The sequence below is a fragment of the Salmo trutta genome, chromosome 22 (genome assembly GCF_901001165.1).
Source record: "Salmo trutta chromosome 22, fSalTru1.1, whole genome shotgun sequence".
Taxonomy (NCBI): Eukaryota; Metazoa; Chordata; class Actinopteri; order Salmoniformes; family Salmonidae; genus Salmo; species Salmo trutta.
The window spans coordinates 52,016,617-52,030,612 of NC_042978.1; the positions used below are offsets into that span (position 1 = coordinate 52,016,617).

Sequence of the window (13,996 nt, forward strand, 5' to 3'; positions counted from 1 at the left end):
GTAGATAGGCACAGACAGACAGACCACCTCAGGGTAGGTATGACAGACAGACAGACCACCTCAGGGTAGGTATGACAGACAGACAGACCACCTCAGGGTAGGTAGGGACAGACAGACCACTCAGGGTAGGTGGGGACAGACAGACCGCCTCAGGGTAGGTGGGGACAGACAGACCACTCAGGGTAGGTATGACAGACAGACAGACAGACAGACAGACCACTCAGGGTAGGTAGGGACAGAGACAGACCACCTCAGGGTAGGTAGGGACAGACAGACAGACAGACAGACCACCTCAGGGTAGGTGGGACAGACAGACCACTCAGGGTAGGTAGGGACAGACCACCTCAGGGTAGGTAGGGACAGACAGATAGACCATCTCAGGGTAGGTGGGGACAGACAGCCCACTCAGGGTAGGTAGGGACAGACAGACTACTCAGGGTAGGTATGACAGACAGACAGACCACTCAGGGTAGATAGGGACAGACAGACAGACCACCTCAGGGTAGGTGGGGACAGACAGACCACCTCAGGGTAGGTAGGGACAGACAGACAGACCACCTCAGGGTAGGTAGGGACAGACAGACAGACCACCTCAGGGTAGGTGGGGACAGACGGACCACCTCATGGTAGGTGGGGACAGACAGACCATCTCAGGGTAGGTGGGGACAGACAGACCATCTTAGGGTAGGTGGGGACAGACAGACCATCACAGGGTAGTTGAGGACAGACAGACAGACCATCAGGGTAGATAGGTGGGGACAGACAGACCACCTCAGGGTAGGTAGACACAGACAGACAGACCACCTCAGGGTAGGTGGGGACAGACAGACAGACCATCTCAGGGTAGGTAGGTGGGGACAGACAGACCACCTCAGGGTAGGTAGGCACAGACAGACAGACCACCTCAGGGTAGGTATGACAGACAGACAGACCACCTCAGGGTAGGTAGGGACAGACAGACCACTCAGGGTAGGTGGGGACAGACAGACCACCTCAGGGTAGATAGGCACAGACAGACAGACAGACCACCTCAGGGTAGGTGGGACAGACAGACAGACCACCTCAGGGTAGGTATGACAGACAGACCACTCAGGGTAGGTATGACAGACAGACAGACAGACCAACTCAGGGTAGGTAGGGACAGACAGACCACTCAGGGTAGGTATGACAGACAGACAGACAGACCATCTCAGGGTAGGTAGGGACAGACAGACCACTCAGGGTAGTTATGACAGACAGACCACCTCAGGGTAGGTGGGACAGACAGACAGACCACCTCAGGGTAGGTATGACAGACAGACCACTCAGGGTAGGTATGACAGACAGACAGACAGACCAACTCAGGGTAGGTAGGGACAGACAGACCACTCAGGGTAGGTATGACAGACAGACAGACAGACCATCTCAGGGTAGGTAGGGACAGACAGACCACTCAGGGTAGTTATGACAGACAGACCACTCAGGGTAGGTAAGGACAGACAGACCACCTCAGGGTAGGTAGGGACAGACAGACAGACCACCTCAGGGTAGTTGGGACAGACAGACAGACCACCTCAGGGTAGGTGGGGACAGACAGACAGACCAACTCAGGGTAGGTGGGGACAGACAGACCATCTCAGGGTAGGTAGGGACAGACAGACCATCTCAGGGTAGGTAGGGACAGACAGACCATCTCAGGGTAGGTGGGGACAGACAGACCATTTCAGGGTAGGTGGGACAGACAGACAGACCACCTCAGGGTAGGTGGGACAGACAGACAGACCACCTCAGGGTAGGTGAGGACAGACAGACAGACCCTTCAGGGCAGGTAGAGACAGACAGACCATCTCATGGTAGGTGGGGACAGAAAGACCATCTCCTGCTACAGGAGACGGTAGAGAGCGATGAGACAAGGACATCCCTGCCGGCCAAACCCTCCCCTAACCCGGACGATGCTGGGCCAAACCCTCCCCTAACCCGGACGATGCTGGGCCAAACCCTCCCCTATCCCGGACGATGCTGGGCCAAACCCTCCCCTAACCTGGACGATGCTGGGCCAAACCCTCCCCTATCCCGGACGATGCTGGGACAAACCCTCCCCTAACCCTGACGATGCTGGGCCAAATCCTCCCCTATCCCGGACGATGCTGGGACAAACCCTCCCCTAACCCGGACGATACTGGGTCAAACCCTCCCCTAACCCGGACGATGCTGGGCCAATTGTGCGCCACTTAATGGGTCTCCCGGCAATGCAGTGCCTTTAGACCGCTGTGCCACTCGGCTGGCCTGGCTACAGAGTTTTAAAAAAAGCCTATCACTCGAGTATCATTGCTTTAAAATCAGTGCAGTCTCTCTCTCTCTTCATCAACCATCCAAAATAGATGATTCTGTTCTAGATAGATATATAGTCCCATATATATATATATATATATATATATATATATATATATATATATATATATGTCCTAGCTTACCTCTTAAAGGTAATACATTCAATGCAGTATTAGCCTTATATTTAGATAATTAAATGATGGGTTATGCATAATAAGCTCCTAACTTATAGCCTCTCTTGAGCAATACCCAAGCACCTGAACTCCGCTGGCCTCCTTACAAAACGCTCCTTAGCTCGAGGAGTCCCGTGCAGAAAAAGCTAGACTAGAATAGCTGGCTGGACATCATTTCTTGTACCAATAGACTATCCGAAGAGGGAAGTAAGCGTTGAACTGAACATTAAATACAGCAGCCAACAGAACTCACAGGGAATTTGGAAGAGTGAACACACGATGGTTCAGACCCGTAACCATTCAGACCCATAACCATTCAGACCCATAAGCATTCAGACCCATAACCATTCAGATGGTGGTAGACTATAACAGTTATTAATTCAGACCCATAACCATTCAGACCCATAACCATTCAGACCCATAACCATTCAGACCCATAACCATTCAGACCCATAACCAGATGGTGGTAGACTATAACAGTTATTAATTCAGACCCATAACCATTCAGACCCATAACCATTCAGACCCACAACCATTCAGACCCATAACCATTCAGACCCATAACCATTCAGACCCATAACCATTCAGACCCATAACCATTCAGACCCATAACCATTCAGACCCATAACCATTCAGACCCATAACCATTCAGATGGTGGTAGACTATAACAGTTATTAATTCAGACCCATAACCATTCAAACCCATAACCATTCAGACCCATAACCATTCAGACCCATAACCATTCAGATGGTGGTAGACTATAACAGTTATTAATTCAGACCCATAACCATTCAGACCCATAACCATTCAGACCCATAACCATTCAGACCCATAACCATTCAGACCCATAACCATTCAGACCCATAACCATTCAGACCCATAACCATTCAGATGGTGGTAGACTATAACAGTTATTAATTCAGACCCATAACCATTCAGACCCATAACCATTCAGACCCATAACCATTCAGACCCATAACCATTCAGATGGTGGTAGACTATAACAGTTATTAACCTCTCTTGGGTTGGGGGCAGTATTTTCACGGCCGGATGAAAAACGTACCCAAATTAAAACGGCCTACTACTCTGGCCCAGGAAATAGAATATGCATATTATTAGTAGATTTGGATAGAAAACACTCTGCAGTTTCTAAAACTGTTTGAATGGTGTCTGTGAGTATAACAGAACTCATATGGCAGGCAAAAACCTGAGAAAAATCCAACCAGGAAGTGGGAAATCTGGTTCTTGTAGTCTTTTCAAGTCATTGCCTATCTAACACACAGTAATAAAATCAAAATCAAATCAAATCTAACACACAGTGACTTAGGGTTCATTTTGCACTTCCTAAGGCTTCCACTAGATGTCAACAGTCTTTAGAACCGAGTTTCAGGCTTTTTCAGTGAACAGAGAGCGAACAAGAAGGCCGGGAAGTTGGTGACTCAGAAAATGACATTAGTTTTGTGGTGCGCATTCACGTGATGAGGTATCTGTGTTCCAAAACGTTTTTCAAGACATTGGAATCGCCCGGTTGGAATATTATTGAAGTTTTATGTTAAAAAGGCCCTAAAGATTGATGCTATACAACGTTTGACATGTTTCAATGAACGTAAATATAACTTTTTTTTAAACTTTTCGTCGTGAAATTTTGGGCGCGCTTCCTACATTTGGAGTAGCTTACTGAACGCGCTAACAACAAGGAACAAAACAACATTTATTGTGGACCTGGGATTCCTGGAAGAGCCTTCTGATGAAGATCATCAAAGGTAAGTGAATATTTCTAATGCTATTTCTGATTTTAGATGACTCCAAAATGGCGGGTATCTGTTTTGAAATCTGTCACAGCGTTAGCATAAAGGAGATGTTTATCAATAATTCTTTGAATAACAGTTTAATATTCTGTCAACGTTTATGATGAGTATTTTTGTAAATTGTTGTGCTGATTCACCGGCAGTATTGGAGGCAAAATATTTTCTGAACATCACGCGCCAATGTAAAATGCTGTTTTTGAATATAAATATGAACTTTATCGAACAAAACATACATGTATTGTGTAACATGAAGTCCTATGAGTGCCATCTGATGAAGATCGTCAAAGGTTAGTGCTTAATTTTAGATGAATTTCTGTTTTTTGTGACCTGTTTTTTGGCTGTGTGGTTTTTCTTGTGTTGTACCTGTCCTAACATAATCTAACTTTATGCTTTCGCCGTAAAGCTTTTTTGAAATCGGACAATGTGGTTACATTAAGGAGAAGTGTACCTTTAAAATGGTGTAAAATAGTCGTATGTTTGAGAACTTTGAATTTTGATATTTTGTTGTTTTGAATTTGGTGCTCTGATTTTTCACTGGCTGTTGAATAGTGTGAACCGTGGGTGGGACGCTAGCCCAAGAGAGGTTAATTCAGACCCATAACCATTCAGACCACCCGGTGAGCCCAGAACGGGCAACAAAACAAAAACTTGGTCACCCACATCGAAAGTACGAATCGGGCTTTTCGTTCGTACCAAACAGATTTTAGTTTGAGCCTCAAACTCAAAAAGGCGCGTTGCAATCTGTATCGAAATGCGTTAGCGTGCTCCAATAATTTTTTTTTTGTGTTTAATTAAGGTGTTGACCTGCATAATGTGTACGACAGCATGTTCCAGTTCCCGCCAATATCCAGAAACTTCACACAGCCATTTAAGAGGAGTTGGGGACAACATTCAACAGGCCACAATCAACAGCCTGATCAACTCTATGTGAAGGAGATGTGTCGCGCTGCATGAGACAAAATGGTGGTCACACCAGATACAGACCACCAGTCATGTGAAATCCATAGATTAAGACCTAATGAATTTATTTCAATTGACTGATTTCCTTCTATGAACTGTAAGTAAGAATAACCTTTGAAATTGTAGCGTTTATATTTTTTATTCAGTGTAGTTTTATACTATTTTGATATTGACTACTGTACTTGTTGGGTAGGGCTAATATTTCATTGTACTTGTACATGTGACAAATTAAAATGGGGAAAAAAACTACCTTGATGTTGGCGTCCTCCATGTTAATGACCCGGTCCAGGTCGGGCTGGGCGCCGGTGGCGTTGCCAATCAGGAGGTAGAAGGTTGCCCGTAGCAACAGGGCCTCAGCAATGTACCGGCCCCCAGACTCCACCTCCTTAGTGCACTCACTGATGATCTTATCATAGTTCTCCTCCTCCATGTACTGCTTGGCCTTCAGGTAACCAGAACTATGGACAGGACAGAGGTTAGAGGTTAAGGACAGGGTTAATGTACTGCTTGGCCTTCAGGTAACCAGGGATATGGACAGAGGGAGAACAGGGGGACAGTAAAACAGGGGGAAAGAGGGATAGGGGGACAGGTGTGACATATTAGGATCTTTCCTCAATTCCTATCAATCCTCGGTCCTCACATTCTCAAAACCCATTGGACAAGAAGGCCTGAGGGGAGGGACCGTGGACCTTCTCCTCCAATAAGGTTGACAAGCAGCCGAGTAGACGGGACGAATCGTACGAATTGAGATCGATCCCTAGTAGTTAGGCAGGCCTTTTTTTCCCCCCAGAGCAACATACAGGAAGTGACGTCACACAGTGACTTCTGACCTTTCTGTGACCTCTGCGGCCTCGCCCTCGTTGTCCTTGTCCTCGTCCTTCTTCTCGCCCTTCTGAAGCGGCTGGCTGATTACGTCGTCGGTGAAGGAGCTGAAGTAGGACTTGATGAACTGAGGAGACGGCATCAGGGGGTCCCGGTTCTGGAGAGAGAGAGAGATGGAAAGTCAAAACTGTTCGCTGCTCTGGCACCCCAATGGTGGAACAAGCTCCCTCACGACGCCAGGACAGTGGAGTCAATCACCACCTTCCGGAGACACCTGAAACCCCACCTCTTTAAGGAATACCTGGGATAGGATAAAGTAATCCTTCTAATCCCCCCCCCCCTAAAAGATATAGATGTACTATTGTAAAGTGGTTGTTCCACTGGATATCATAAGGTGAATGCACCAATTTGTAAGTCGCTTTGGATAAGAGCGTCTGCTAAATGACGTAAATGTAAATGAAAGAGAGGGAGGAGACTTGTTCTGCTTTCAAAGTATTTACGGCATTTTTTTTTTTTTTTAAAGGAGGTTATTGTTTATATGACCCACTTATAAACAGGCCCACCTCTTTGACCTCTGGTATGCATGCCGGGGGATAAAGTGGTAGTAAATGTGGTTGGCTCTCTATTTTAATAAATCCAGAATATACACCATCAAAAATTAATCCATTATTCATTCATTCATTCATTTAGGGCAAGAATTATATATATATATATTTTAAATGTATTTTTTAAAAGACTAGAACAGATTATGTCCCGTGTGGCTCAGGTGGTAGAGCAGGGTGTTCGCAACGCCAGGGTGGTGTTCGCAACGCCAGGGTGGTGTTCGCAACGCCAGGGTTGTGGGTTCGATTCCCACGGAGGGACCAGTACGGAAAAAAATGTATGAAATGTACGCATTCACTACTGTAAGTCGCTCTGGATAAGAGTGTCTGCTAAATGACTAAAAATGTAAAATGTAATATTTTTTAGTTGAATTAGGCCCATGGTACGGGTCTGTGCAGCCATTGCTGCGCCATCCAAATCAAATCAACAGTTTGTTATTTTGTTCATTGAACAGAACCAACACACCAACCCGATCACAGTCCACGTACATATGTTTTATAGTAAGAATATAATGGAACAAAATACATCAAATATTCTGTCATGGGAACGTGGGGAACCGCTGTCATATAAAAATTTAAAAAAAGGTGGTATTTAGAAACAGAGCCCAAGCCCATGCTTTGATATCCACGTTTCATCTCTCTCCTACCCCCATTTCATCTCATTTCATCTCTCCCCTACCCCCATTTCATCTCATTTCATCTCTCTCCTACCCCCATTTCATCTCTTTCCTACCCCCATTTCATCTCTCTCCTACCCCCATTTCATCTCATTTCATCTCTCCCCTACCCCCATTTCATCTCATTTCATCTCTTTCCTACCCCCATTTAATCTCTTTCCTACCCCCATTTCATCTCTCCCCTACCCCCATTTCATCTCTTTCCTACCCCCATTTCATCCCTTTCCTACCCCCATTTCATCCCTTTCCTACCCCCATTTCATCTCTTTCCTACCCTCCACTCTGCTTTGTTATCCACATTTCATCTCTTTCCTACCCCCATTTCATCTCTCTCCTACCCCACTCTGCTTTTCTACCCCCATTTCATCTCATTTCATCTCTCTCCTACCCCTATTTCATCTCCCTCCTACCCCACTCTGCTTTCCTACCCCCATTTCATCTCTCTCCTACCCCCATTTCATCTTTCTCCTACCCCCATTTCATCTCTCTCCTACCCCCATTTCATCTCTCCCCTACCCCCATTTCATCTCACTCCTACCCCCATTTCATCCCTTTCCTACCCCCACTCTGCTTTGTTATCCCCATTTCATCTCTTTCCTACCCCCATTTCATCTCTCTCCTACCCCACTCTGCTTTTCTACCCCCATTTCATCTCATTTCATCTCTCTCCTACCCCTATTTCATCTCCCTCCTACCCCACTCTGCTTTCCTACCCCCATTTCATCTCTCTCCTACCCCCATTTCATCTTTCTCCTACCCCCATTTCATCTCTCTCCTACCCCCATTTCATCTCTCCCCTACCCCCATTTCATCTCTCTCCTACCCCCATTTCATCTCTTTCCTACCCCCATTTCATCTCTCTCCTACCCCCATTTCATCCCTTTCCTACCCCCCCACTCTGCTTTGTTATCCACATTTCATCCCTTTCCTACCCCCATTTCATCTCTCTCCTACCCCCATTTCATCTCCCTCCTACCCCCATTTCATCCCTCTCCTACCCCCATTTCATCCTCCTCCTACCCCCACTCTGCTTTCCTACCCCCATTTCATCCCTCTCCTACCCCCACTCTGCTTTCCTACCCCCATTTCATTTCTCTCCTACCCCCATTTCATCTCTCTCCTACCCCCATTTCATCTCTCTCCTACCCCCATTTCACCTCTCTCTCCTACCCCCATTTCATCTCTCTCCTACCCCCATTTCACCTCTCTCTCCTACCCCCCATTTCATCTCTCTCCTACCCCCATTTCACCTCTCTCTCCTACCCCCATTTCACCTCTCTCCTACCCCCATTTCATCCCTTTCCTACCCCCCACTCTGCTTTGTTATCCCCATTTCATCCCTCCTACCCCCATTTCATCTCTTTCCTACCCCCATTTCATCTCTCTCCTACCCCCATTTCATCTCTCTCCTACCCCCATTTCACCTCTCTCCTACCCCCATTTCACCTCTCTCCTACCCCCATTTCACCTCCCCCCATTTCACCTCTCTCCTACCCCCATTTAATCTCTTTCCTACCCCCCATTTCATCTCTCTCCTACCCCCATTTCATCCCTTTCCTACCCCCCACTCTGCTTTGTTATCCACATTTCATCCCTTTCCTACCCCCATTTCATCTCTCTCCTACCCCCATTTCATCTCCCTCCTACCCCCATTTCATCCCTCTCCTACCCCCACTCTGCTTTCCTACCCCCATTTCATCTCTCTCCTACCCCCATTTCATCCCTCTCCTACCCCCACTCTGCTTTCCTACCCCCATTTCATCCCTCTCTTACCCCCACTCTGCTTTCCTACCCCCATTTCATCTCTCTCCTACCCCCATTTCATCTCTCTCCTACCCCCATTTCATCTCTCTCCTACCCCCATTTCACCTCTCTCTCCTACCCCCATTTCATCTCTCTCCTACCCCCATTTCACCTCTCTCTCCTACCCCCATTTTACCTCTCTCTCCTACCCCCATTTCACCTCTCTCCTACCCCCATTTCACCTCTCTCCTACCCCCATTTCATCCCTTTCCTACCCCCCACTCTGCTTTGTTATCCCCATTTCATCTCTCCTACCCCCATTTCATCTCTTTCCTACCCCCATTTCATCTCTCTCCTACCCCCATTTCATCTCTTTCCTACCCCCATTTCATCTCTCTCCTACCCCCATTTCATCTCTCTCCTACCCCCATTTCACCTCTCTCCTACCCCCATTTCACCTCTCTCCTACCCCCATTTCACCTCTCTCCTACCCCCATTTCACCTCTCTCCTACCCCCATTTAATCTCTTTCCTACCCCCCATTTCATCTCTCTCCTACCCCCATCCTGCGGTGTTAGGGAAAAGGCAAGTGGACAACCCACTGCTAGCTAGCCAACCGTTACCGACTAGCAGCGCTGTAGATACTAATACATTACAACGGAACGATTTGACTAGTGCAGTGTTAGCTAGCTAGCTACATAGTTGTCTTTGTCATAGCTTGATAATTGTGTAGTTTAGTAATTATCGAGGTTAGCTAGCCAGCTATTTCCGTCCCCGCGACGCCATTTTTTCCAAACCTAGCCAACTATTACCAACGAGCAGCATTGTAGAAACTAAATACATTACAAAGGAACGTCTTGATTAGTGTTGTTAGCTAGCTACAAAGTTGTTTTTGTATCATGATAAGGTGTAGTACTGAAACTATCGAGGTTACCTAGCCAGCTACACGTTCTAACAAAGTCAACAACGCAGCCACTGCTAGCTAGCCTACTCCACCAGCCAGCAGTACTGTATCATTTTCGTCATTTTAGTCAATACGATTTTCGCAACGTAAGCTTAACTTTCTGAACATTCGAGACGTGTAGTCCACTTGTCATTCCAATCTCCTTTGCATTAGCGTAGCCTCTTCTGTAGCTTGTCAACTATGTGTCTGTCTATCCCTGTTCTCTCCCCTCTGCACAGGCCATACAAACGCTTCACACCGCGTGGCCGCTGCCACTCTAACCTGGTGGTCCCAGCGCGCACGACCCACGTGGAGTTCCAGGTCTCCGGCAGCCTCTGGAACTGCCGGTCTGCGGCCAACAAGGCTGAGTTCATCTCAGCCTATGCTACCCTCCAGTCCCTAGACTTCCTGGCGCTGACGGAAACATGGATTACCACAGAAAACACTGCTACTCCTACTGCTCTCTCCTCGTCTGCCCACGTGTTCTCGCATACCCCTAGAGCATCGAGCCAGCAGGGTGGTGGCACAGGAATCCTCATCTCTCCCAAGTGGACATTCTCTCTTTCTCCCCTGACCCATCTGTCTATCTCCTCATTTGAATTCCATGCTGTCACAGTTACCAGCCCTTTCAAGCTTAACATCCTTATCATTTATCGCCCTCCAGGTTCCCTTGGAGAGTTCATCAATGAGCTTGACGCCTTGATAAGTTCCTTTCCTGAGGATGGATCACCTCTCACAGTTCTGGGTGACTTTAACCTCCCCACGTCTACCTTCGACTCATTCCTCTCTGCCTCCTTCTTTCCACTCCTCTCCTCTTTTGACCTCACCCTCTCACCTTCCCCCCCTACTCACAAGGCAGGCAATACGCTTGACCTCATCTTTACTAGATGCTGTTCTTCCACTAATCTCATTGCAACTCCCCTCCAAGTCTCCGACCCCTACCTTGTATCCTTTTCCCTCTCGCTCTCATCCAACACTTCTCACTCTGCCCCTACTCGGATGGTATTGCACCGTCCCAACCTTCGCTTTCTCTCTCCCGCTACTCTCTCCTCTTCCATCCTATCATCTCTTCTCTCTGCTCAAACCTTCTCGAACCTATCTCCTGATTCTGCCTCCTCAACCCTCCTCTCCTCCCTTTCTGCATCCTTTGATTTTCTCTGTCCCCTATCCTCCAGGCCGGCTCGGTCCTCCCCTCCTGCTCCGTGGCTCGACGACTCACTGCGAGCTCACAGAACAGGGCTCCGGGCAGCCGAGCGGAAATGGAGGAAAACTCGCCTCCCTGCGGACCTGGCATCCTTTCACTCCCTCCTCTCTACATTCTCCTCTTCTGTCTCTGCTGCTAAAGCCACTTTCTACCACTCTAAATTCCAAGCATCTGCCTCTAACCCTAGGAAGCTCTTTGCTACCTTCTCCTCCCTCCTGAATCCTCCTCCCCCTCCCCCCCTCCTCCCTCTCTGCGGATGACTTCGTCAACCATTTTGAAAAGAAGGTTGACGATATCCGATCCTCGTTTGCTAAGTCAAACGACACCGCTGGTCCTGCTCACACTGCCCTACCCTGTGCTTTGACCTCTTTCTCCCCTCTCTCTCCAGATGAATCTCGCGTCTTGTGACGGCCGGCCGCCCAACAACCTGCCCACTTGACCCTATCCCCTCCTCTCTTCTCCAGACCATTTCCGGAGACCTTCTCCCCTACCTCACCTCGCTCATCAACTCATCCTTGACCGCTGGCTACGTCCCTTCCGTCTTCAAGAGAGCGAGAGTTGCACCCCTTCTGAAAAAACCTACACTCGATCCCTCCGATGTCAACAACTACAGACCAGTATCCCTTCTTTCTTTTCTCTCCAAAACTCTTGAACATGCCGTCCTTGGCCAGCTCTCCTGCTATCTCTCTCAGAATGACCTTCTTGATCCTAATCAGTCAGGTTTCAAGACTGGGCATTCAACTGAGACTGCTCTTCTCTGTGTCACGGAGGCTCTCCGCACTGCTAAAGCTAACTCTCTCTCCTCTGCTCTCATCCTTCTAGACCTATCTGCTGCCTTTGATACTGTGAACCATCAGATCCTCCTCTCCACCCTCTCCGAGCTGGGCATCTCCGGCGCAGCCCACGCTTGGATTGCGTCCTACCTGACAGGTCGCTCCTACCAGGTGGCGTGGCGAGAATCTGTCTCCGCACCACGTGCTCTCACCACTGGTGTCCCCCAGGGCTCTGTTCTAGGCCCTCTCCTATTCTCGCTATACACCAAGTCACTTGGCTCTGTCATATCCTCACATGGTCTCTCCTATCATTGCTATGCAGACGACACACAATTAATCTTCTCCTTTCCCCCTTCTGATAACCAGGTGGCGAATCGCATCTCTGCATGTCTGGCAGACATATCAGTGTGGATGACGGATCACCACCTCAAGCTGAACCTCGGCAAGACGGAGCTGCTCTTCCTCCCGGGGAAGGACTGCCCGTTCCATGATCTCGCCATCACGGTTGACAACTCCCTTGTGTCCTCCTCCCAGAGTGCTAAGAACCTTGGCGTGATCCTGGACAACACCCTGTCGTTCTCCACTAACATCAAGGCGGTGACCCGATCCTGTAGGTTCATGCTCTACAACATTCGCAGAGTACGACCCTGCCTCACACAGGAAGCGGCGCAGGTCCTAATCCAGGCACTTGTCATCTCCCGTCTGGATTACTGCAACTCGCTGTTGGCTGGGCTCCCTGCCTGTGCCATTAAACCCCTACAACTCATCCAGAATGCCGCAGCCCGTCTGGTGTTCAACCTTCCCAAGTTCTCTCACGTCACCCCGCTCCTCCGCTCTCTCCACTGGCTTCCAGTTGAAGCTCGCATCCGCTACAAGACCATGGTGCTTGCCTACGGAGCTGTGAGGGGAACGGCACCTCCGTACCTTCAGGCTCTGATCAGGCCCTACACCCAAACAAGGGCACTGCGTTCATCCACCTCTGGCCTGCTCGCCTCCCTACCTCTGAGGAAGCACAGCTCCCGCTCAGCCCAGTCAAAACTGTTCGCTGCTCTGGCACCCCAATGGTGGAACAAGCTCCCTCACGACGCCAGGACAGCGGAGTCAATCACCACCTTCCGGAGACACCTGAAACCCCGCCTCTTTAAGGAATACCTGGGATAGGATAAAGTAATCCTTCTAACCCCCCCCCCCCCTTAAAAGATTTAGATGCACTATTGTAAAGTGGTTGTGCCACTGGATATCATAAGGTGAATGCACCAATTTGAAAGTCGCTCTGGATAAGAGCGTCTGCTAAATGACTTAAATGTAAATGTAAATGCATAGGGTCTTACCTTCATGATACAAATAGAAAATATGAATCCTATTTTCAAAAGCATGTCTCGTTCATATTTCACAACCTCCGTGGGCTTTTGGAGTTGCCTTTACGGGATCTAGCAAAAATAATAGGCCTAGACTTGATTTGGGCTACATTCTATCATCCTAAATGTTTCTGATCAGTACTAGATTAGCTATTCCACCTACATTTATTTGCCCAGACAGAAACCAATGAACCAAATAGCCTATTCAGACTCAGTGAATGAAAATCCCATAGATTAAGACAAGTCAGAGGCTTGGTGGAGTAGGCCTGGGCTACTAAGTGACTGCGAGTGAAGAGCAACATAATCCACTTGATAAACTACACAACATGCTGACACAATGTTCTGATCAGGGCTAATGAATGAGCCAACTAGACATGTCGAGCCAGAGCATCCCAAACATGCTCAATGGGTGACATGTCTGGTGAGTATGCAGACCATGGAAGAACTGGGACACCACACACATTACGCTGTCTGTTCAGTACAGTACATCTGGTCAGTACATCTACTCAGTACATCTGGTCAGTACAGTACATCTACTCAGTACAGTACATTTACTCAGTACAGTTGAACCTATGATTCATCCGTGAAGAGCACACAAGTATTTCCCCACTGAAGTCGGTTAC

The 13,996-nt window shown here is 48.1% G+C and overlaps 1 protein-coding gene across 3 annotated transcripts in view; it reads right to left on the minus strand.

Moving 5' to 3' along the window:
• The window catches only part of LOC115158931 (mitochondrial import receptor subunit TOM70), a 41,915-nt gene that overhangs the window by 12,469 nt on the left and 15,450 nt on the right, over positions 1-13,996 (minus strand). For all 3 annotated transcript variants that reach the window (XR_003868786.1, XR_003868785.1, XM_029708374.1), the window contains exons 5-6: positions 6,083-6,231; positions 5,503-5,710 (exon numbers count right to left, since the gene is read on the minus strand). Coding sequence is in view for 1 of the 3 variants with exons in the window: in XM_029708374.1 (XP_029564234.1) it covers positions 5,503-5,710; positions 6,083-6,231 (357 nt within the window). In the remaining 2 variants the exon portion in view is untranslated. The remainder of the gene's footprint in view (positions 1-5,502; positions 5,711-6,082; positions 6,232-13,996) is intronic.